We start from the raw sequence: 23680 nt of genomic DNA on the forward strand, positions 1-23680 counted from the left end.
ACCTATAGCACTAAAATTGCATAAGAAAATACGGTTGAGAAAAACTATAAAGACGAAAGATGGGTTATGAGTGAGGCTCCGTGTTTCGGGTTTACTTTTCGTGAAATATGACAGGTCTTTTCTCGAATTTATTTTTTTTGGAATTTCGGTGTTTTCGTAGTTTATTTCTTTGAAATCACAAACTCGCCAAAGGCCAGTGTTTATTTTGAATTATAAGTTGTTGCAATGTCTTCTTATTAGTTACAGTTTCAATGAAAATGTGCTACATTACTGCTGATGATCCTGTTTTCCCATAGTTTCATGTTTTCTCACTTCATACGGATTTGCCTTGTAGTTAAGGCTGTTGACGTGCAATGCTGTAAACTTCCCAAAGTGCGTCTTTTGGGGGTGAAAGAGCTAGTTAGCCTGCTTCCCAGCTTTTTCTCCCGCAGCTTGCCGCACCTCTTTCTTGAAAAAAGGAATGTCATATAATTACTGTAATTCCCAGTACTATAAAATTTGAGAAGAAATATTTGAACATGAAGATATGGGATCACATAAAGTGTATTTAAGATATCCGGAAAATTTGAATGCGCGAACTCTCTCTCTCTCTCTCTCTCTCTCTCTCTATATATATATATATATATATATATATATATATATATATATATATATATATATATATATATATATATATATATATATGGACATCAGACTCTGCCCAGGCGGCGCTGCGAAAAACGCCGCCACCAGTGCCTCCATCAACGCGCCGGCCATAAATGGGTAGTGCCCAGAGAGCCGTCCGCAAGCGAACGTGCATAGGCCCTCCTCTTTCGTTGGTCTTGAGGCGCGGTTTCCTGAAAATCAAGGACCTGGCAAGCTTGTTTCAATCAAACCTCGCTTCATAGAAGTAAGAAGCTTATCAAAACGAAATGCGGGCGCAATACAAAAATGTTTCGTTTATTTCGGCGTGCTGCAACGAGCAATTCAAATGCAAGCGACCATCGCATGTCATTGAGTGCGAGGCAAACGCTCCGGTGTGCGTTCTGTAATACCTAAATGCGTTAAGCTTAGGCATACACATTATGCGAAAGCGGGGAAGTGCATACACGAACCATTTATGCGATCTGTGGTACGAAGCTCGCTTTATCCGGCATGAATGGCCTCGGTGATTTTCGCTCCAGTCACATTCTCTATCGATTTCTCGCTTCTTGTGCATTGAAACGATTTATTACGCATACTCAAATGCTCTGTTGATGGTTGTATTCCTTTTGTATATAGTGGAAATGGGGATACATGCGTGTCCACTTCCTCAGTGTTCTACGAAAGGCAAAACCGATGCCTCCGAGATAGCTCAGGTAATCGATGAGACTATAGGCAAAAAAAAAAAAAAAACGAATGTGGTTGTGATCATTTTGCCATTCACATGCATGACGAACGTGTTCACAATTTCTGGTAAAAGCCGGGAATCGGAGCCTTCAAAGGCCTACGTGCGTATATGCTGTGTGGCGGCGAAAACTTCAGATTATCGGTGGTCGCGACGTGTGCAACGCCCGAACCGCCGGCGTCACTTGTCTATACTGTTGTATGTCGCGCACCGTGGTCAGAGGGTCTGTTAAGTTTCATAGTAAAAGTTACCACTGGTCTCCGTCAAGGCTATACTCGAAACGATAGCAGGAGACCTTCATTACCACACTTACTTATGTGAACGGCTGTGGAGAACGCGAGTAATTCGCTTACCCAATACGTTCGCAACGGCTTGTATTTAGCGCTCTCGACATTCTGGTTTGTGAAAGCTGCAGAAATCAGTAAAACTTAAGCCATTTGCGCCTGTGGCAATTCGCAACGCAACAGTAGCGCAGACTAGGGTCTTTGTTAGTAGAGCGCGGACCAGTTGCGTCTGCTCTTGTTTTCGCCGTCATTCAGGCGAGTGAGCCAGCAAGCGCTTCACGGCGGTTCCGTGACGCGTCCGACTAGCGAAGAGAATTTCGTAGCTTTTTTTCTGAGTTTTCCATGCGCAAATACATCTAGTATTTTGCTCAATCGTTGTTTCACGCACTGTGGTTGCACCTGGTTGCACAGCAAACTGTGCAAGGGAGTCAGGCTTTGCACTACTTGAAACAGCGTCGACAGGTGGCGCTGCGTGTCCGCAAAACTTATAGTTACTGTATATGCTAACGTAGGCTAAATGTAGCGTATACGCTACATTTAGCCTACGTTAGCATATACAGTAACTCTAGCAAAACTCCAGAGTCTGATGTCTATATATTGTAAGGAAAATAGCGCCGCTATTGCCAGGTCGCGAGCTAGGTGAGCTAAAGGAAGAAAATTGGCAGATTCCACGTACTGTGCGAATCGATAATATGTGAAGCACGAATGAGGAAGGTTGTTATGTAATTTTAAAATGAGCACAACGTTACGAGGCGGATGTAAGTTATGCCGTACATGACTTCGATGCCATGATTATCATGTTTAGACGTGTCTTTTACCTTCGTCGTCCATTCACGTCACGTGATACTCAATTTAGCAGCACGTGGCATGATGTGGAGTTAGCGAAACGGCCACGAGCACGCTATTAGCGTAGAATGTAGTCATGTTTTACACGACATGCGCGTCAGTATTATCTTATTTGGGCGTGTCATTTACCTTCCTCGTCTATTCACGTCCCGTGCTACTAAATTTGGTATATGTGGCGCTATAACAAAACGGCCGCGAGTACGCTATGAGCGTAGCATGTAGCCATGTTGTACATGACGCGAATATCACGATTATCATGTTTGAACGTTTCATTTTCCTTCGTCGTCTATTCACGTCACGTGATACTAACCTGGTGTATGTGGAGCTAGCGAAACGGCCGCGAGCACGCTATGAGCGTAGCATGTAATCATGTTTCACATGACACGCATATGCATGATTACCATGTTTACACGTGTCATTTACCTTTGTCGTTCATTCGCGTCACGTAGTACGAAATTTGTAACATGTGAAGGTAGCGAACTGCTGCGAGTGCATCATGAGCGTGGGGTGTAATCATGTTCTTACATGACATGCATCTCATGACTATCATGTTTGCACCAGTCAAGTACCTTCATCATCCATTCACGTCCAGTGATACCAATATATGTACATGAGAAGCTGGCGAAAGGCCTGTAAGCGCACTTTAGCGTGGCATGTAGTCATGACTTTCATGACATGCATGTCATGAATTTCGCGTTAGGGCCTGTCACTTGTGCTCGCCATGCAGTCATGTCATACCGTACCAGTTTTACGAAATATAATGGAAACGAAACCACCGCAAGAGCAGCAAGACGATGAAATACAAATCATGACATTCGTCATGATTTTCTTGTTATGATTAACCAATTATACTCGTCATACAGTCATGTTATATCATACCAATTTCGATATCTATACCAGTATCTAAACGGCCAGGACAGCAAAAAGTCGCATAGATAGATACGCTCAAAGGCGCTGAAGTTCGCTAAGAAATGCTCCGCATTTAACATGACGAGAGCAGATAAAGGACAGCCGGCCCACTGAATGGGTTCTGTCTGTGAATCTCATTCACTACAATGGAGCAGTCCTCAAGAACGAAGCCTTGAGGCTACCACTACCTGTGTTCGTGCGTCCTGAGCGTTCTGGACCCGCCAGCCAAGCAACGCAGTCCACGCTTTCTCGGCCATGGCATTCGCCTATCTGCCACCGTACCGAGCACAGCGTGCGAACAGCGCCTACGCCTTACGCCTCCTCGATGCCTCACAACCTCTCGAAGCTGCGTACGCCGTTCGAGGATAGCATCCAGGCATCCTCGGTGGCTCAATTTTCCTTCGTCGGCACCGCAACCCTGGTTCACTCCAACTCACCGTATGGGCTTTTAGCGTCTGGAAACGCGGTTAACGATCCATGTGCATAGGTCCCGTCAACTGGCCTGAAATTTCCCATCAGCCTCCCACGAATGCCTTCCACGTCTCCTTGGCTATGCATTCTGCCACCATGAGTTCTGGAGACGCCGTGTCCTTCACAGACGTCGCACTTAGCTCCACATGCGGTTTGCCCGAAAGTCTCGCTCAGCTTTGCCGCTCCATCGCGTGACTCCACGTCATGGTCAACGCCTTGGCAGCGTCCACCTCTGCGCTGTTCTCTACGGTCTTGCCAGGACTGCACATCACCAATGAGGCGTTGGCCGCAGTCGCCTCGCAAGATCACGACAAAAGCTCACCTGAGAGCCGAAGAAAGCTTCGATATACCCCCCCAGAGCTTTCATAGCAACTCGGCTGACATCGACATACTGCAAAGGTTTGGCAGCCGTATCACCATTGCTGGTTGCTTTCAAGCTCCCGGAGTTTCGTGGCACCCAGGATGATGTCTTTGGGTGGTTCGAGACCATCGAGTCACTCGGCACCTTCCTTTGCCTGGCCAAAAAAAAAAGAAGTCGAAATATGAGAATCACCATTGGCCACCTTCGCGATGCCGCCAAGGCATGGCATGCCTATGAAAAAGTTAGGCAAATATCCTGGTCAAAAACGGTGCTCGAGGTTGACGAGTGTCTTTCACCGCCTTTTTGATGGTCGCGGTACCTTTCCTACCTATCAAGTCCCCACCGCGCATCAGAGCTATGAGGCACACCACATGCACTTCGACAGTGTGACTCAGGTGTCGATCCACCAGCCCCCCCCCCCCCCCCCAGCGCAAATCAACCTTGTGAGGCGCAACGACCGCATTGTACATTTGTGCCCTGTAGTTGCTCTACAGGCAGCCTCATGGCGAGTCCTGTGGCAATCATTGACCCTAGCTGCAAAGGGCCCTCCTCACTACCGTTGTCAGACTCCACCTCGACGCCTGCCACTCAACACACCTTGACAGAGGTCAAGACCACCTCCCCACAAGAAATGTCAGTGACGCAAGCCGAAAGCCCATCGCCACCTTGAAATGTTGAGACACCAACTCCTCTAACTGTGCACATGCTACATGCTCAGAAGCCTAGGAACCCTGTGCCGTCGATCAACATTATTATAGCCGCAGACGGTGCCGGAGCTGCGTACACAAAGCTCAGTGCAGTCATTGGCCGACTGCGCAAGTGGTCACCTTGCTCTGAGCAAAGACCGAACTACTGATACAGTGAACCTGGCAGTTATGTTTGTGTGCGCCGATGATCTAACTGTTGGCTCCCACGACAATGTCGCTAGATCTATGACTCCGGTTACGACGTATTCCGTGTATCCCAGACATACACCAGTGAGCACTTGCACTCGCAGAGACATTTTCATTCGATACAACGATGCCTCTTCGATCGAGGCGCGAGAGACCTACACGGCTGTAGACATCGCCAATATGCTGCTGCAGTTAAAGCGTCACTTCTTTTTGACCAAAACACGACAAAGGCAATCACAGCGCCATCAAGGCTATCAGCGACCAACCCGACCCAGCCAGTGTCGGGCCCCAGAACGTCCATCAGCTAGGCCAGACAAGCCACTCTCACCAAAACCCCACGTCATACAAGATCGACCACTGTGGAGCACCCAGTGTCGCCCACCAGGAACACGTCCAACCGATCTCCAAACAAAGTTGCATTGTGCTTGAAACCGACCACCGGGGTGTAGTCAATTTCGCCTATGAAAACCAATTCTGCAGCTCGATAACCATGCAGTGCCGCAGCGTGGCAGAGTGTAAGAAAAATAGTGCCGCTATTGCAAGGGCGCGTTCAGCGAAGTGGAGGAACAAAACAACGAGGGAAGCACAAAGCACCTACGTCTGTTCATATTGCAACATCAAAGATTGCTATAATCAACACAATTATACAGTACGAGTTGCTGCTCTGATGGAGGTGTGTTCCATTCGATTGATCATGATCAGCTTTGCGAATGGCCTTTTATTTTGACAATGCGCCTTTAAAATCGAAGCTAGTCGAATAAATCTGATTTGTTGGAAAGTTTACCGGAAAGTTTTTGATAAAAAATTTCAGAATTATTCCAAATAAGGGAGCCCGAGTGATTACAAATCCACACGTTGCGATGTGCGCATGAAGTAATTTTTTACATGCTGCTTGCATGATCATACAATTAGTGCAATATTTGAGTTTTTCCGGCCAGCCATTGATAACATGCTGTAAACGTTTCAGATTTTTCTATTGATATTATTGCATTACAGACTGAGGAAGAATCTTACGTCTGAAGCTATGATAACATATTCCCTCATACAGATTTTTGGTGCGCAACGACTTTGTTTCGGAGACATAAGCAGTCATTAGAAACTAGTATAAAAATACTCGCCGTCCTGATGGAAATTACACCTTAATCGTTTTCTGCTGTACTGTGTGATTAGGCAGCACTTGAAATATTAATTTGAAACTCAACGAATAAAACCACCAGGCCTCCCAGTGTGACATCCCAGCATACGCGGACCGAACCCAGGCTTTTCAAGATGTTTACGTTCATTTCTTTCACCCACGCATTGAAAAAAAAATCTCGGGGTAACGAATGCGCATTTCGGAGTGGAGTTCCTGGAAGGATTCTGTCGACGGCTCTTGCGGGCCCTTCGCGCAAACGCCAGGGCCGGGTGGCGGCTTGTTGTCTATTGACACGATCAGGTGCCGATGCACCGTGCGCGCCCTTCAGATTTATGGCATGGGGGGCAGGAGATAACCTCTTGTTGGTTATGTACATGCGACCCTGCTGTAGCACCCGCGCCAGGCCCGGCCTGACATTCCGTCGGCCTCTGCAGCTCCCTGGCTCATTACTGCGTTCTGCCCGGATGACCACCTTCGGCGTTGAAGGATGAAGAGGCGGCGGCTGTGGAGAATTGTGCGGGAGACACCGGGTCGCATGGAGGCGTTGAAACTCGATCCGGACATCGGCTCGTCGGGCATGCACCGGAAACTGGGACAATTGGGGCGGCCAGGGACTTTTCAGCGCAGCTCTCTAAACTCCGTGCGTCGGCCATTACAGACGGCGCGTTTTGTCTGAGCGATGGGACTCCTGGTTGCCCATGTTTCACGTGTCATCAGAGAGCTCGCCGTTTCTCTCTCTAAACTAGGAGTTTGTACATTGTTATTTGCCTTACTTTGCTTGAGAGAGGGCTTTCCACTGGCGTGGGCTGCGGGGGAAGTCGTCGAAGCTGACACAGACCGACTGACAGTGATATATGCCGCATCAACAGTGGCAATTGGTTAGGTGCCACGGAGGGGTGGAGTCGGGTCCTACGAAAAGGGACCACGGAACCACGATCGAAGAGACGATGCGATGAGATTGAGGTAATAGAGAGACGGAATGGAAAAGGAAGATATAACTAAAGGAAGAGATAGCGAGATGAGAGTCGATAGAATGATGACTGAGACAGGGATGGTATGATGAAGAAGGAGAGTTAGGGATGGGAGACGAGGAGGCGAGTGGTTGGGACGTTATGAAAGAGAACCAAGATGGAAATGACTGAGAGAGACGATGAAGGCAACAATTATCAATACGAAGAAGACCTTGACGAGTTGGACAGTGAACCCATGGAAGAAGCCCTGAGCCCCGACACGAACAGCCAGCTCTGAAGCCCCCGACAATATGCACCTTGGCATGAGACGAACTTCACGTACTTTTATATGAATGAGCTTTGCGAGAAGGGATGTGGCACGTTGAGACATTGTGTGGTTTTATTAACTGATAACTTCATCGTGTGTATGCCATTGTGCGTTTCCTTTGTATTGTCACAGTTATTTTCCTTATGTACCTTGTGTCGCACGTCGCGAGTGTCTAAATCATGTGGCATAATTTTGTGCAGGAGAACAGTTGTGCGCGGGTAGCATGTGTGTACGCCGTTTGCAATTAGTGATCAATTAAATGCATAGGTAATTAAGAAAAGGTTGTAGTGTTTCTTACTTCCGGCCTCAGCATGAATCCCTGCCTGTAGAAAGTGGTTGAGATAAACATACAAAAAAGAACTGAGAAAAGGGGTTGAGTGGTCCTCCCTTTCTTCAGTGGTCAGTCGGTAGCGGGGAACGTCTCACAGCGATAACTGGAAGACCGGCCTTTCAAAGCCTTTTTGGACGCTCTTTAGGTAGCTGCTGCAAGCACACTCGTAGGTTACCCACTACGCCATAAAAGATTCTGTAGTAGGCAGTCATTCACTAAACCACCATTCGTCATTCTTCAGAGAAGCGTGGAACGTATCCACTGCTCACTTGCGAAAACCTTAGCGCAAGTATATTTTTTTTTGCTGTAGCTGACGGCGATAAAGAACTATACCAGAAGATTTTGTAACCCCCCCAGTACTCCACAGGTGGTATGCGCCACAGTTAATGGGTGAACAAGATCAAGCTTTTTTAAAGCGTTGGAGCGTTCGACAACCCACTCATAGATCAATGCGCATTATATGACATATGAATGCTGATTTTATTTTCTAAAACACTTTATTACTCCTATTAAAGAGATCCCCGACAACAAGCTTGCCTAAGCCTAGTTTACAAAGGAGTTCCAAGCACCGGCGTGGCTCAGTGGTTTATTGCTGCGCTGGCACGCAGTGTAAAAGATTTCGAATTCCATTGTGCCCATGGTGCCCATTTGGTCCCATTGTGCCCATTTACTGAGTTATTTTTTCATATTTCGTGCGATAGTAGTTAGGGACACAGGCGGTAGTGGGCTTCCTAGACGTGCACGTGAACCGTGTTCTGATCTCATAACAGCTTTCGCTGTAAAAACCGTCCATCCCACGTGGTACTATATTGATACGGGACTTGCGTTAAAGTGGGTAGAGGAAAAACAAGTGACTGTGTTCTGTGGCAGCCCTGACTTCTGCTACCATCTATCATCCCACCTGTACAATATCTCTCACCCGTAACATAATTGGCGGAGAGTGCCTGGTAATACCTTGAAGCACCGGACAAGTACGGCGGAAGAGACACCCCTGGAGCTTCGCCGCAGCCGTAGACAAGCAGGACTTCCGCCGCTACCAGTCATCATTAAAGTGGACGGCGAAACCCAACCAGCTGCACCTAACACCAATGGACACTATTAGAGGGAACCGCACCCGTTCTATGGGAAACCTGGAGAGGACGTCGATGAATGGCTCAAGCACTATCAGCAGGTGAGTCTGTATAACCACTGGGACACTACCGGCCAGCGCAACTACGTACCACTTTTTCTTGAGGGAACCGCGCTGATGTGGTACGAGAACCATGAGGAGAATTAGAATACGTGGGTGAACTTCATGGACGAAATCAAGAAGTTTTTTGTACATCCGACCATGATAAAGAAGCGTGCTGAGTAGATCCTGACCCAACGTGCTCAAGTCTTCGGGGAGACGTGTACGATGTATATAGAAGAAGTTCTCAAGCTTTGCAAGAATGTCGACCCACTAATGACTGACGAGAATACGGTGGGCATCTCCTTAAAGGCATTGTGGAGGATATCACTACATTTTAAGAAAGGATGACTTGCCGTCGACCAATGACAACATCCGACATTGCCGAGCATTTGAGGCTCTTAAAGCTCGGCGCATTTCGGCAAAGTTTGGTTGACTCCCCAACGTCACAACGGTCGCAATCATCGACATGGTCCCTCCACCCAACGGTCTGGCGTCAACAATACGACAAATAGTGCACGAAGAACTTGATCGGCGGGACGCTGCTGTGCCGTCGATAGCACATGGTCATGGATCTTACACGTCATGTGGCCTCCCGCCTGTTTCCATCAACGCTGCGGCATTCCTCGGCTCAAGGACACCGGTAAGGTCGCCTCGTCATGCCTATATATCTGATCGGCGAAACGACCCCGTGCAAAGGTAGCAAAACAGCCACGAGGTGGCAAAACAGCCGCGAGTGCATCATGAAGGGCCCAATATACTCCAATCTAGTGTTGACGCGCGCGCACGCTAGGCCCAGTGACGCTACATTAGCAAAACGCGAGCATGCGCTCGACAGTCTGACGCCAGGCGCGACAAGCGTTCGTCGACGCGGCCCGACGGCAACCGGCACGAAATGCGACATTCTGCATTTCGCGCCGATGCGTTATTCGTACAACACTGCGTCTCCCTCTTTTCAGAACGGAGAGACGCCGGGCGCGCTGAAACGCGAATGCGTCAAAGCAACGCAGCCCGGCACGCGCCTGTGAGTATATGGCAGGACCGGCGCCTGGCGTGGCAACGTTGGCGTCACGCGACGAAATGAACGCTGGCGAGCACGCACACTGCGTCACGTCCAAATGGATTGACGCCTTAACTGTGGCAATTAGTCATGTTCTCACATGACACGTATCTCATGATTATCATGTTTGCACAAGTCCATACCTTCGTCAACCATTGGAACCACGTAACACCAAATTTGGCATATGTGAAGCTAGCGAGACGGCCACGAGCGCATCATCCGTGTGGCATGTAGTCATGTTGTTACATGATACGCATGTTGTGGTTATAATGTTTGGATGTGTCATTTACCTAAGTCGTCCGTTCGCGTCGTGTAATACCAAGCTTGGTACATGTGAAGCAAGCGAAATGGCCGCGAGCGCAACATGAGCGTAGCACCTAGTCATATTGTTACATGACCCACATCTGATGTTTATCATGTTTACACCAATTACCACCTTCGTCGTTCATTCACGTCCCGTAATACCAAGTTTGATAAAATTGAAGCTATAGCGAAACGGCCGCCAGCGCATCATGAGCGTGGCATGTAGTCATGCTTTTACATGACACGCAGCTCATGATGATCGTGCTTGCACCAGTCAGTTACTTTCTTGATCTATTCACGTACTGTAATACCAATTGTGGTATATGTGATTCTAGCCAAACGGCCACGAGCGCATCATAAGCGTAGCATGTAGGCATGTTCTTACAAGACCCGCATGTCACGATTTTCATGTTAGGAGCTGTCGCTTGTGTTCGTCATGTAATCATGCCATACCATACCAGTTTTGCAAAAAGCCATGTGAACAAAACCACCGCTAGAGCTGCAGGACCATGAAATCTAAATCATGACAGTCATGACATACATGTCCTGATTTTCATGTTATGAGTAATCAAACATGTTCTTCATACAGTCATGTTATGTCATACCAAGTTTGGTATCGATAGCATTATCGAAACAGCCAGGACAGCTAAAAGTTGAAGGCGGCTAGATACATAGATAGACAGATAGATAGATAGATAGATAGATAGATAGATAGATACGCTGAAAGTTGCCGAAGTTCGCTAAAAATGCTTCGCATTTAAAAACAATGAGCCTAGATACAAGAAGTGCTGGCGTCACTTCTGGGAATCGCTGATTGGTTGCAGCAGCTTTGCGACTGCAGTCGTGCGACTGAAAAGTTGATTGATTGATTTGTGGGGTTTAACGTCCCAAAACCACCATATGATTATGAGAGACGCCGTAGTGGAGGTCTCCGGAAATTTCGACCACCTGGGGTTCTTTAACATGCACCCAAATCTGAGCACACGGGCCTACAACATTCCCGCTTCCATCAAAATGCAGCCGCCGCAGCCGGGATTTGAACCTGCGCCCTGCGGGTCAGCAGCCGAGTACCTTAGCCATTAGACCACCGCGGCGGGGCGCGACTGAAAAGTCAGTCAGGAAGCGACTAGCCAAAGCAGTTGCTTTGCGGCCGTTTGCGACCAGTCGCAAACGGTCGCGCAACCACTGCTAGTTTCCGGTGTGCGCCGGCCTTTACAATCAGTGCTGAATTGTTTAAGGCAGATTTTGCAGTTTTTCTGAATTCCACTCATGACATTATCCTGGGAATAGTCTTTCTGAACGAATGTGGAGCCACTGTGGATTGCACAGCTGGTGAAGTTTTACTGTCTGGTTTTTGTGAAGAGCCCACGCGATGCCAACAGACTATCGCAGTCGTTGATGACATAGTTTTGCCGGCCTAGTCAATAGCTCAAGTGCCTGTTGATGTTTGTGGTATCATAGCAGATAACGTTGACGCTGTAGTTCACCCAATCCAGCTTAGCTGTGCGAAAAATGACGTGGTTGTGGCGCATTGCGTGATTTCTGCAAGTAGTCGCAAAGGTTTGGTGTGGGTGGTCAACTGCTCTCTCGAGTCGATTGTACTGCCTGGTGGAATGAGGCTGGTTGTGTTTGAATTCGACGTCAGGAGAAATGTTAACATTGAAGTCATTAGCAACGACAGGAAAAAGCAAAAAGTGTCTGATGTGGCTTGTCCTAGTGATGAAATGCCCCGCCGCGGTGGTCTAGTGGCTAAGGTACTCGGCTGCTGACCCGCAGGGCGCGGGTTCGAATCCCGGCTGCGGCGGCTGCATTTTCGATGGAGGCGGCAATGTTGTAGGCCCGTGTGCTCAGATTTGGGTGCACGTTAAAGAACCCCAGGTGGTCGAAATTTCCGGAGCCCTCCACTACGGCGTCTCTCATAATCATATAGTGGTTTTGAGACGTTAAACCACACATATCAAGCAATCAGTCTAGTGATGACATACTCATGGATATGGTGAATAGGTTCCTATCACCGGAGAAGAGAGAAGCGTTAGTTTGGATACTCTCGAAGCATGCATTCTTTTTTTTATTTAGCACTCAATCGCTGCAGAATTTCTGCACCACCTCTGGGCACTCGTCTTGCGATTGATACTGGTTCCGCCCATCCCATTTGTCAGAGACCATACAGAGTATTTCCGTCTGAGCGTTAAGGTATTGATGAGCAGGTGGAAGAAATGCTGTCCAAGAAAGTTATACAAATATTTTCTGTAGATTACCGGCGGCTCAACTCAGTTACGAAAGAAGACGTATATCCGCTTCCCCGCATCGACAACGTTATCGATTGTTTGCACTTTGCTTCGTAATTTTCTTCCGTAGACTTAAGAACTGGATATTGTCGAATCGCCATGCACTCCGTCGATAAAGGAAAAAAAACGGCATTTATAGCTCCAGATGGTTTATTTGAATTTAACGTAATGCCATTTGGTCTATGTAACGCTCCAGCCACGTTTGAGCGCTTCACGCACATGGTTCTCCGTGGCTTAAAATGGGAAATATGTCTTCCTATCTTCATCACGTCGTAACTTTTGGCCGCACGTTTGAAGAACACAGTCGTCGACATGATATCGTTCTCACGTGCCTTGAGAAAGCAGCACTTATCTCGAATTCCAAAAAGTGCCATTTTGGTGATCGTCAAACTCTAGTTCTTGGCCATCTCATAGACAAACATGGCGTTCGGCCTGATTTGCACAAAATTACCGTGGTCAGCACTTTCCCTCAATGACGCTCACAACGAAAACTCCGAAGCTTCCTGGGCCTGTGTTTGTATTTCCGGTGTTTTGTTCCTAGCTTCGCCGATGTTGCTGAGCATCTTACTCATCTGCTCAAAAAAGACGTACCCTTCAAGTGGACGAAAAAGTGCGAGTCATCATTTTTTTAGTTGAAGCGTCTGCTTAATTTTGGGCATATTCTTCGTCATTTTGACGCATGAGCCCAAACTGAGGTGCACAGTGATGCCAGCGGAATCTGTATTGGCGTAGTATTAGTTCAGCGTCACGGCGCCGCCGAACATGTCATTGCGTACGCAAGCCCATGCTTTGAGTAAAGCTGAGTGCAATTACACTGTTACAGAGCAAGAATGTCTGGCAGCTGTCTTCGCCGTGCACAAGGTTCGCCCATACATCTATGGCCACCGATTCTCCATCGTCACAGACCACTACTCACTTTGTTGGCTCACTGGTCTACGAGATCCAACCAGTCGTCTTGCACAATGGGCGCTCCATTTGCAAGAATATGACTTTCATGTTTGCTTCAAGAGTGGCCGCCATCACGCGGACGCTGACTGCCTATCGCGACTTCCCCCTCTCACGACGGAATGCGACGCCGACAATTTAGATGACTGTCTGGCCGCTCTTGACTTGCGGTTTCCAGATTCGGAAACGTTCCGTACAGAACAACGTCAAGACCGTAGTCAAGATCCTTTTTTCTCATCCGCCGTCGATAAGCCGCATCAGAGCCCATTCGTCATGTAGGATGGAATTCTTTACAAGCGAAATTTCACTGCAAAGGGGGCCCGCTTACTTTTGGTTGTCCCCGAACCTTTGCGACCCAACCAGCCGCAAGCTATGCACGACGATCCAACATCTAGGCATATGGGGTTCGCCAAGGCCTATCACCGCACACTGAAACGTTTTTGCTGGCCCAGCATGCGTCAGGCTACAGCTAAATACGAAACCAGCTGTGAGCATTGTCAACGGTACAAGAGTCCAACACGTGCGCCGCCAGGATTTCTCTATTTTATGTGGCGTCCATATTTTTTCTTTGAGGTCGTCGGTATTGACTGGATGGGCTCTTTTCCATGGTCTATCACTGGGAACCACTGGGTTATAGTCTGTGTAGACCACCTCACTCTGTATGCTGAAACCGCCGCTATCTTCCGCAACAGCCGATCACGTTTGGGACTTCCTGCTACGCTACATCATCTTCCGGCATGGGCCCCCTCGTGCCGTCATCAGCGACCATGGCCGGCAGTTTGTAGCCGACGTCGTGGAAGAGTTGATTTGCCGGTATGCTTCCCAGTTTGTCACACCACTTCATACCATCCATAGACCAATGGTTTGACTGAGCGTGTCAACAGGACGCTCATTACCATGCTCGCTATGTACGTTGATTCGAAGCATAAAAACTGGGTCGAAGTTTTACCGTTTATGACCTATGCCTACAACACTGCGCTAAAAGAGACCACCAGCTTTAGCCCGTTTTACCTTCTCTACATTTGTGAGCCACGCACTGCCCTCGACACAATTCTCCCGTTTTCAGGGCAAGAAAACCAATCCCTTGCAGAGACACTCTGTCGCGCAGAGGAGGCACGCCGCATCGCGTGTCTCCAGACTTTCGCAGCCCAAGACTATTCAAAGGCTCGCTACGATAAGCCATATCGACATGTGTCGTACAGCGAAGGAGATATGGTGTGGCTGTGGACTCCATACCGCAAGAGGAGCTTGTATTAAATGTTTCTGGCCCGCTATACAAGTCCCTTCTTCGCTTTATCGCGCCTTAGCGACGTTACGTACGTATGCACGCCCCACATATTCTGGCCATCGCTCCAGGAAAACTGACGTCGCACATATCACCCAGTTGAAGCCACACCACGTGCGACACTGAGTAACTCGCCCAGCGGGCATCGTCTGCAACGGAGAAAATGATACGGGACTGTCATTGAAGTGGGGTAGAGGAGAAAGAAGTGACGGTGTTCTGTGCCAGGCCGGACTTCTGCAACCACCCATAATCCCGCCTGTACAATAAACAACTCTCAGCCGTAACAGTATAATCTTGAGAGGGCCCTGAATTGTAATGCCTAAATAGCGCTGTGGGTACGAGTGCAAATAAAAAAAATACATTTTTTCTTGTAACCATGAAATGAATTCAATGGAAAGCTTATTGCCTCATGAATTTGATGCCGCAAAAATGTCACGAAATCGTCCAGTGCACGTGGAGTTACAGAGGTTTGTCACATGCTGCAATTGCATTCTCTCTTGCATTCTGTCTCTGTCTGGTTTCGACGAAAGCGCTGACAGCTAAGCAGGGAGGGATACCAAGGCCACAGAAAAACGTCACGCGCGCCTCGTGACCTTGAGCACTTTTTCTTTTTTCTTGATCGCGTGCGCACGCATGATCGCGTGCGCACGAATAAACAAGTCGCGGCCTCCCGCGGCGATCTCTGTAACAACCGAGCTCGCCATGTTCAAATCAGGCAATGGCTGGTAGACGGGATTTTTACGAGCGATTGTTGAACGTCTTCTGTGATTTGTCAAGAAAAGAGAAAGCAATTTTTAGCTGACTTTAGTAATTTTTTGTGAATTCCAGGCCACGTGCTGCGCTCTAATATTTGGCTCGCGTGTTGTAGGGAGCCTCTACTACCGATCTACAGCATTTTCTGACCATGCTCAATAAGTAATGCAGGGCCCCTTTCAAATAAACTACCATTTGAACAGCCGACGGAAAAAGTTACGTGGTTTCTAGTACGACTGTTTCTGTATAGTAGAACATTTGCCGCAGCTAGCTTTTCTAAACAAAACTTGATGGCGCCAACACACCGAAGCACCACAGCCTTCTCCTCGGCGGCGCAGCCGTTATGTCGCGTGTGGCGGACATTGTCCTGAAGCTTACGGCGAGAAACGGGCTGCGTAGACTATGTAGGCGCGAGCGAGCGTCCAAGAAAATAGGCCTCGTTAGTAGTCTGCCGAGCTCGGTGCACTGTCGGGCGACGATGTGAAAGTATGTGAAAAACCAGGAGCGGCTCAAGTCCTAAGCACCGGTGTGGCTTAGGGGTAGAATGCTGAGCTTGCACCCAGCTGACCAGGGCTCCAACTCCAGTGAGTCTTCGGTTTTTTAAATGCGAAGCATTTTTTAGCGAACTTCGGGGACTTTTAGCGTATCTATCTATCTAGCCACCTACGACTTCTACCTCTCCTGGCCGTCCCGATAATGGTATCGATACCAAGTTTGGTATGGCATAAGGTGACTGTATTACAAGCGTGACCACTCACAACACGGAAATCATGACACGTATGTACTGAATGTTTGATATGTAGGGTTTAACGTCCCAAAACCACTATATGATTATGAGAGACGCCGTAGTGGAGGGCTCCGGAAATTTCGACCACCTGGGGTTCTTTAACGTGCACCCAAATATGAGCACACGGGCCTACAACATTTCCGCCTCCATCGGAAATGCAGCCGCCGCAGCCGGGATTCGAACCCGTGCCCTGCGGATCAGCAGCCGAGTACCTTAGCCACTAAACCACCGCGGCGGGGCTGTCCTGAATGTTATGAATTACATTTCATGGTCTTGCTGTTTCTGCGGTGATTTCGTTCACATGACATATTGCAAAACTGGTATGTGAAGACTTGACTGCAATGGCGAACATAAGTGACCGACCCTAACATAAAAATCATGACTTGCATGCCATGTAGGTCATGTCTACACGCCACGCTGATGCTGCGGTCGTGGTCATTTTGCCATCTTCACATATACCATAATTACTATTACGGGATGTGAATGAATGGAGATGGAATATGACACACCCATACATGATAATTATAACGTGAGTGTCATGCAAAACATGGCTATACGCCACGCTAATAGTGCACTCACGATCATTTCGCTTTCTTTACATATCCCGAATTTGGTGTTACGTGACGTCAATGAATGAAAAGTATATGACTGGTGCAAACAAGATTATCGTGATATGCGTGTCGTGTGAAACATGACTACATGGCACGCTCATAGCGTGCTCGCGGCCGTTTCGATAGCTCCACATCTACCAAATTTGGTATTACGTGGCATAAATGGACGACGAACGTAAATGACACGCCCAAACATGACAATCGTGATATAGGGGTGATGTAAAACGAGACTACATGCTATGCTTATAGCCTGCTTGCAGCCGTTTGGCTAGCTCCACATATACCAAAATTAGTATACATGGCGTGAATAAATGACGAAGGTAAATGACACGCCCAAACATGATAATCGTGATATTCGGGTGATGTAAAGCATGACTAGATGCTACGTTCATAGCACGCTCGCGTCGTTCTGTTATCGTGCTATTATAACTATCGTCATGTCATACGAATTAGCCCAAACCACCACACTTCAGCGTTTCGTCAGGTCCGCAATACCAAATTGGGTATCTCTTGACGTGAGGAAACGACGAAGGCAAATGACACGTCTAAACATGATATTCATGACATGGAAGTCATGTACGAAATAATTTATGTCCGCCTCGTAACGTTGTGCTGATTGTATAGTTACATATCGACCTTCTTCCCTCATGCTTCGCATATCATTAATTCCAACTGTACGTTGGATGTGCCATTTTTCTTTATATACTGAGTTGTTCTTTCGATACTGGTCACGGATACCGGTGGTGGCGGACAACTACGGCGGCCCACGTGACCTGTGTTCTGATTTCATAACAGCTTTCTCTTTAAAAGAACTAGAAGTATTACGCTTTCTTGAGCATCGTTTACTACGGCTTTAAGTGGCCATGACATGTATACTGAGAAGTAGGCTCCCGACACGTCCGAACTAGAGGTGGAAGGGCTGTTGTTGAAGACAGTAAAGAATTGTGACTCAGTCGTTTGTAGTAGGTGGGAACCCTTTCAATGGCTTACTCGTGACGCACTTAGAATCGTGTGACGCCTAACGATTTTTTTTTGTTATACGACGCTGTACTACATCTGTTAACGTGATTGCGTGCACGGAATCATTTTTTAATCAGGTCTTTTTGCGAAGGATTTTTAAGCACAAGTGTGGCTCTGTGTTAGTGTACTCAACTGCTCAGGCCCGTAGTCAGGACAGGGGGGGGGGGGGTAGGGGCTAAGGTATTCGCCCCCCCGCCTTCCCGCCTTTCAAATTTTGTACATAAGGGGGTGTTTTACCGCAGATAGACGATGAAAACAGGTGTTTTTCAACGTCATCTACAAGTGCCCCCTCTCCCCCCCCCCTAAATTTCTGGCTACGGGAAGGCAACTGCTGCTCAGAGTTTCTGTGTTAAATGTCACCCAATTCAGAATCTTTTCTCATTTTGCACTGTAGTGGTTACAAAGACCAGCGACGGTGAACAACTACGCCACCAAGTTCTGATGTGGTTAGATAAGAGTTTTTGCAGTATTAACGTTTCTTCCAGAAAAAGACACTGTTGCATTTTCAGAGGAACAGGATACCAGCCAGTAGAGGCCACAGACTAATATACTATTGTATTTACAGGTGTGCAAAGTTGAAGACAGTGCAGTCCACACCTTAGTGGTATGCCATTTCGACATCAAAGATGCGATGGTAACCTACGACGCCGCACTTTCATACGGCCAACCTATCAAGGAAAATTTTACTCTCTATACCACTATCACTGAGTTCCAGTTTGGCAGCCACCGGAACCCCGCCGAGTTGACCGTGATTACGTTGAACGGTACTAATTGTCAAGCTCAAAAACCGTGTAGGTAATGCTGATGATATTCATATTCTGTATGCTTTATGAGAGCAAACTGCTTCGCTTGCACATTCTCAACAGTTCATATATTGTACCCTTTAATATTTAACGGGAAGGATCACGCAAAGGTTTTTACACAGTTATTGCCCAGAGACAAGAAGATGGTCATAAAACGCTATTTCTGAATTATTGGTATAACTCCCGCTTCATTGTACGAAAACTAATATACTATTTTTAAAAAATGTACTTGTAGTAATATTGCATACCACATGGTATAGAAACCTAACTGGCTGCATATTCCCGGTGTCGCATAGCGTGGTTAGTAGCGTACATAGACGGGCGGTACACGGCGGGCAAGTTAATTTATAAGGCGCCTAACATCTGTATCAGGTCCATTGGTAGACTACCAAGAATAAACAGTTTCGCTTTAGGTGATTGATTGATATGTGGGGTTTACCGTCCCAAAACCACCACATTTTATTTTTATTTATTTATACATACTGCCAGTCCCAATGGGGACTATTGCAGGAGGGCAACCAGAAGATACTATAGATACACTTACATTGAAAAAGTGAAAATGTATGACTACAGATCTTATACGATATTACATGTATTATATGGGAGCATAAACAATGTGGTGAAAAACATTTAGAACACAGATTTGGTACATAATAGACGGTTATTAATAACATGCAAGAAATATCACTAATAAACATGAAAAACTTTTCCATGCGTACGACACTGATATACTTATCATGATCAAAAGGCACTCAAGAATTGAGCAAAAAAAAAAACATCAATTTACCTATGGGTGGCACGAATATGATTATTAAGCAACATCAAAAATGTATTCAAATCTTTACTATTAATTATACAGCCAGGTAATCTATTCCATTTTCTAATTGACTGTGGGAAGAAAGAATACCTGAAGCAGTTGCTGTTGAAACGGTATTCCTGTAATGTTAATGGATGTTTATGTCGTGACTGTCTAGTTTCCGAGATTGATATGAACCTAGAGCTGTCGATGTTTAGCTGTTTATGAATGAGTTGGAAGAGCATTTTTAAACGTGAGAGTTGAGCGCGATTTCGCAATGTTAGTAACCCAGCTTTTGCGATTAATTCAGTAGGTGAATAGAGCAGACTGTATTTGTTGTAGATAAATCTAACCGCCTTTCTTTGTACACTTTCTAGCTTTTTAATTAAGTTATTTGTGGCCGGGAACCAGACTAAGTTAGCGTATTCTATTGTAGGTCGAATGAAGGTTTTATAGGCTAAGAGTTTTGTTTGAGGTGGTGCGGATTGTAGTCGTCTTTTAAGAAAAAATAATCTTTTTAAGGCTGAGGATGTAACGTAATTAACATGTGCCTCCCATCTAAGGGGGGGGGGGGGTAAACAATAAGAGGGAAAGGCAGGGAGGTTAACCAGGCACATGCCCGGTTTGCTACCCTACGCTGGGGGAATAGGAAAGGGACATAAAGATGAGAGAGAGAGAGGAAAGAGAAGAGAGAGAGAGAAAAAAAAACCTCCCATCTAAGGTCACTAGAAATGACTAGTCCAAGATACTTATGCTGTTTCAGGGAAGTAAGTTGCGTGCCGCCAATAGTGTAGGCAAAATTTGAAATGTTTTGTCTACGGGTTATTCTTAACAAGGCTGATTTTTTTACGTTTAATGTCATCTGCCATTTCGTGCACCAATTTGACACTGATAATAGAGCATTGCTGAGAACCATATGATCTGAAGGTGAGTTAATTTCTTTGTAAATAATACAATCCTCTGCGAAAAGCTTTATGTTCGTCCCGATGGACTGGGGCAAATCGTTGATAAAAATCAGAAATAGAATAGGAGCTAGGACGCCACCCTGTGGTACACCTGAGGTAACTTCCGTTAGTTCCGATGTTTGCTGGTCTATTTTCACAAACTGCGTCCGCTTGGTTAGATATGCTCTAATCCAGTTTGTGATTGGTCCTTTACCTATTGTCACCTGCAATTTTTCCATGAGCTTTTGATGCGAAACCCCGTCAATGGCTTTAGAAAAGTCGAGTGAGATGAGGTCGATCTGCTTTTGATGGTCAATGGCCGATGACAATTCATGTATTAATTCGGTAAGCTGCGTAACGGTGGAAAGACCTTTACGAAACCCGTGCTGAGATGGTGTCAAAATGTTCTCGTTTTCAAGGTAAGTAGTTATATGTTTAAGAATAATATGCTCAAATATTTTACAGATTGTGCTTGTTAAGAATATCGGGCGGTAATTAGCGACGTCAGCTTCACTACCCGATTTGTGAATTGGTATGACCTGTGCTATTTTCCAGTCATTGGGCAGTGAAGATTTTGTTAGAGACATGTTAAATATAATAAACAGATATTTAGTTACCCATTCGGCGTAACGTGTGAGAAACTCATTAGGTATATTATCAGGCCCTGGTTGTTTCTTGATCTTCGTTTTTAGCAAAAGGTCAAATATACCTGCTTCGTTTATACGGAGAGGTTCAATGGGGTTTACTCCATGAATTTCGAGAGGCGGTGGGATATCGTTATCTGTAGTGAAAACTGAGTGGAAGTAGTTATTGAACAGATTAGCTCGGTCTCTACTTTATTCTGGAGACATTGTACTATATTTTTTTTATTTTTTGGATTTAGGTAGTTCCAGAATTTTTGAGGTGCATCATTAAGAAAATTAGGTAGAGTATAAGAAAAGTAGTGATTCTTAGCTGCTTTAATTTGAGACTTCATTGAACTGATGGCTTCCGCAAGGTTTTTACCAGTTATGGGATTCGATATTTGTTTGAAAGACTTTCTTAGGCGCTTTACGTTTAGCATGAATATAGTCGCGGTTTATCCATGGATTGAATTGTCTTTCTTTCTTTGTTTTAGAAGGTATATAGTGAGAGACGCAATACGAAACAATTTCTTTAAATTTCTGCCACAACGTTTCGATATCAACATCCGGATTATCGGCAAGCTGCTCGAATGAGCTAAATTCGTATGATAAGTGGTCCAGTACACTAGTGTCATCAGCGTTGCTGAAATCAAGAATTGACAAAACTGAATTTGAATTCTTGATACGTTCGTGCAAGGGAATCGAACACAATACTATCTTGTGATCTGATATACCATCAGTTAGCTCAATGATGGCCTCATCTGCAGGAAAGTGGTCACTAATAAAAACTAGGTCAAGTATATTTGAGGAACACCCTTGTACACGAGTGGGCTCTTTAACAATTTGGGAAAGGTTGAATGTCAGCATAGTATCAATAATAATGTCGGACGAAGATGATTGATGGTTCATGGTGAGCCAGTCGATATCAACATGATTATGATAGACGCCGTAGTGGAGGGCTCCGAAAATTTCGACCACCTGGGGTTCTTTAACGTGCACCCAAATCTGAGCACACGGGCCTATTCGCTTTAGGTGCCTTATAACATTAGTAATGAACACTCCACAAAGCTGTATTCCATCTTTTTATGTATGTGTGGAGCCTGCGGCTGATGTATATTTACTGGAAACATTTCGGCACGCACATATTAGACGAAAAACGATGTACCTTAGTGATGTTCAAGAAAAAGCTTAGCGAAGTATACCCATTTTGAAGTTGTTATCACTGGAAGTTATTTTCCTTGAGCCGAGCATAGAGGTGTGCATGAGATCCGGGTAGCCCGGCACGGCCTGTGGGTCAGGCTCGCATATGCCGACGCCTTCTCATCTAAGGTCCGGGACAGGCTAGGGCCTCTTACCTTTTTTATCAGGCTGGCAGGGCCAGGTGCGAAGACCGTATCAAGCCCAAAATATACCGTTGCGTCAGTATATTTTTCCTGCACGTAGTGATGAGCACACTAGATAAGCTTTTTGATTATCGAGCATCACCCCTACCCCCCCCCCCCCTTGTGCAGCATTTTAGTTACTAACCCCCGAATGCAGAGATGTTACTTGACTCGTACTCGACTCGTGCTTGACTCAAGACAGTCTTGCCGGTCGTCATAAATCGTTCTCGAACTTGCGAATGACTTGAAGGGGACTTGGCTTGGTCGAAGTCAGGACAAGTTTCAAGTCAGCTGCGGGGCTAGCTTGAAAGCGACTTCACGCGTTATTCCAACATGGCCACCTCTCGAATGGACGTCGCGTGAAAGGTGGCCGCTTTTGAGTTTGCTTGCCTCGCCATAAGCGTAGCATTTTTTGAGGCGCACTGCCTGCCGAAGATTCTTGGAACCGCCTTACGTGACCAAGGAAATCCGATGGAGTTGTGCAACGAGCAACGATTCCACGCTAGGTACAGATTCATGAAGAACGCCATGGGGCAGCTGCTCGTTATGTTGCCGTTCCGTGAAAGTGGGGACAACCGAAGACAGCCCGTGCATCCAGTGTTACAGCTACTACTGATGGCTCTCAGATTTTACAGCGCTGGCACATACCAACCAGTCACTGGAAATTTCGTCCACATTCCGTAGTCGACAGTGTGCCGTGCAGTCGGAAAAGTTACGCTACTCATCGCAAAGCACCTGTACGCGATGCTGGTGCGCTTTCCGCAGCCGGCGGACTGTTATGAAGTGGCTGAGTTCCCTTGCGTTACAGGTTGTGTCGACTACACACACTTGCGTATTAATAGCCCCGGTGTCGACAACGCCGAAGTGTTCCGTAACCGCAAAGGCTATTTCTGTTTTTTCTGTAACACGACGACATTTTCCGTCTCTTTCGGTAAAAAAAAAAAATTGACTCGGTGCTGTGTCCGTGTGCCTCGTCTATCCTTTCGCCCCGTCTAGGGCGCTGTTTCTCGCTCAGAAAGGCATTGCTTGTAGCACAAC

General features: G+C 46.5%; 1 protein-coding gene across 1 annotated transcript in view; it reads left to right on the plus strand.

Annotated features, from left to right (window-relative positions):
• The window catches only part of LOC142772287 (uncharacterized), a 36840-nt gene extending 17947 nt beyond the window's left edge, over nt 1-18893 (plus strand). The window contains exon 5 of the mRNA XM_075874484.1: nt 18660-18893. Coding sequence (XP_075730599.1) covers nt 18660-18893 — 234 coding nt within the window. The remainder of the gene's footprint in view (nt 1-18659) is intronic.
• The last annotated feature ends 4787 nt before the right edge of the window (nt 18894-23680 follow it).

The sequence above is a fragment of the Rhipicephalus microplus genome, chromosome 9 (assembly GCF_043290135.1).
Source record: "Rhipicephalus microplus isolate Deutch F79 chromosome 9, USDA_Rmic, whole genome shotgun sequence".
NCBI classification, from domain to species: domain Eukaryota; kingdom Metazoa; phylum Arthropoda; class Arachnida; order Ixodida; family Ixodidae; genus Rhipicephalus; species Rhipicephalus microplus.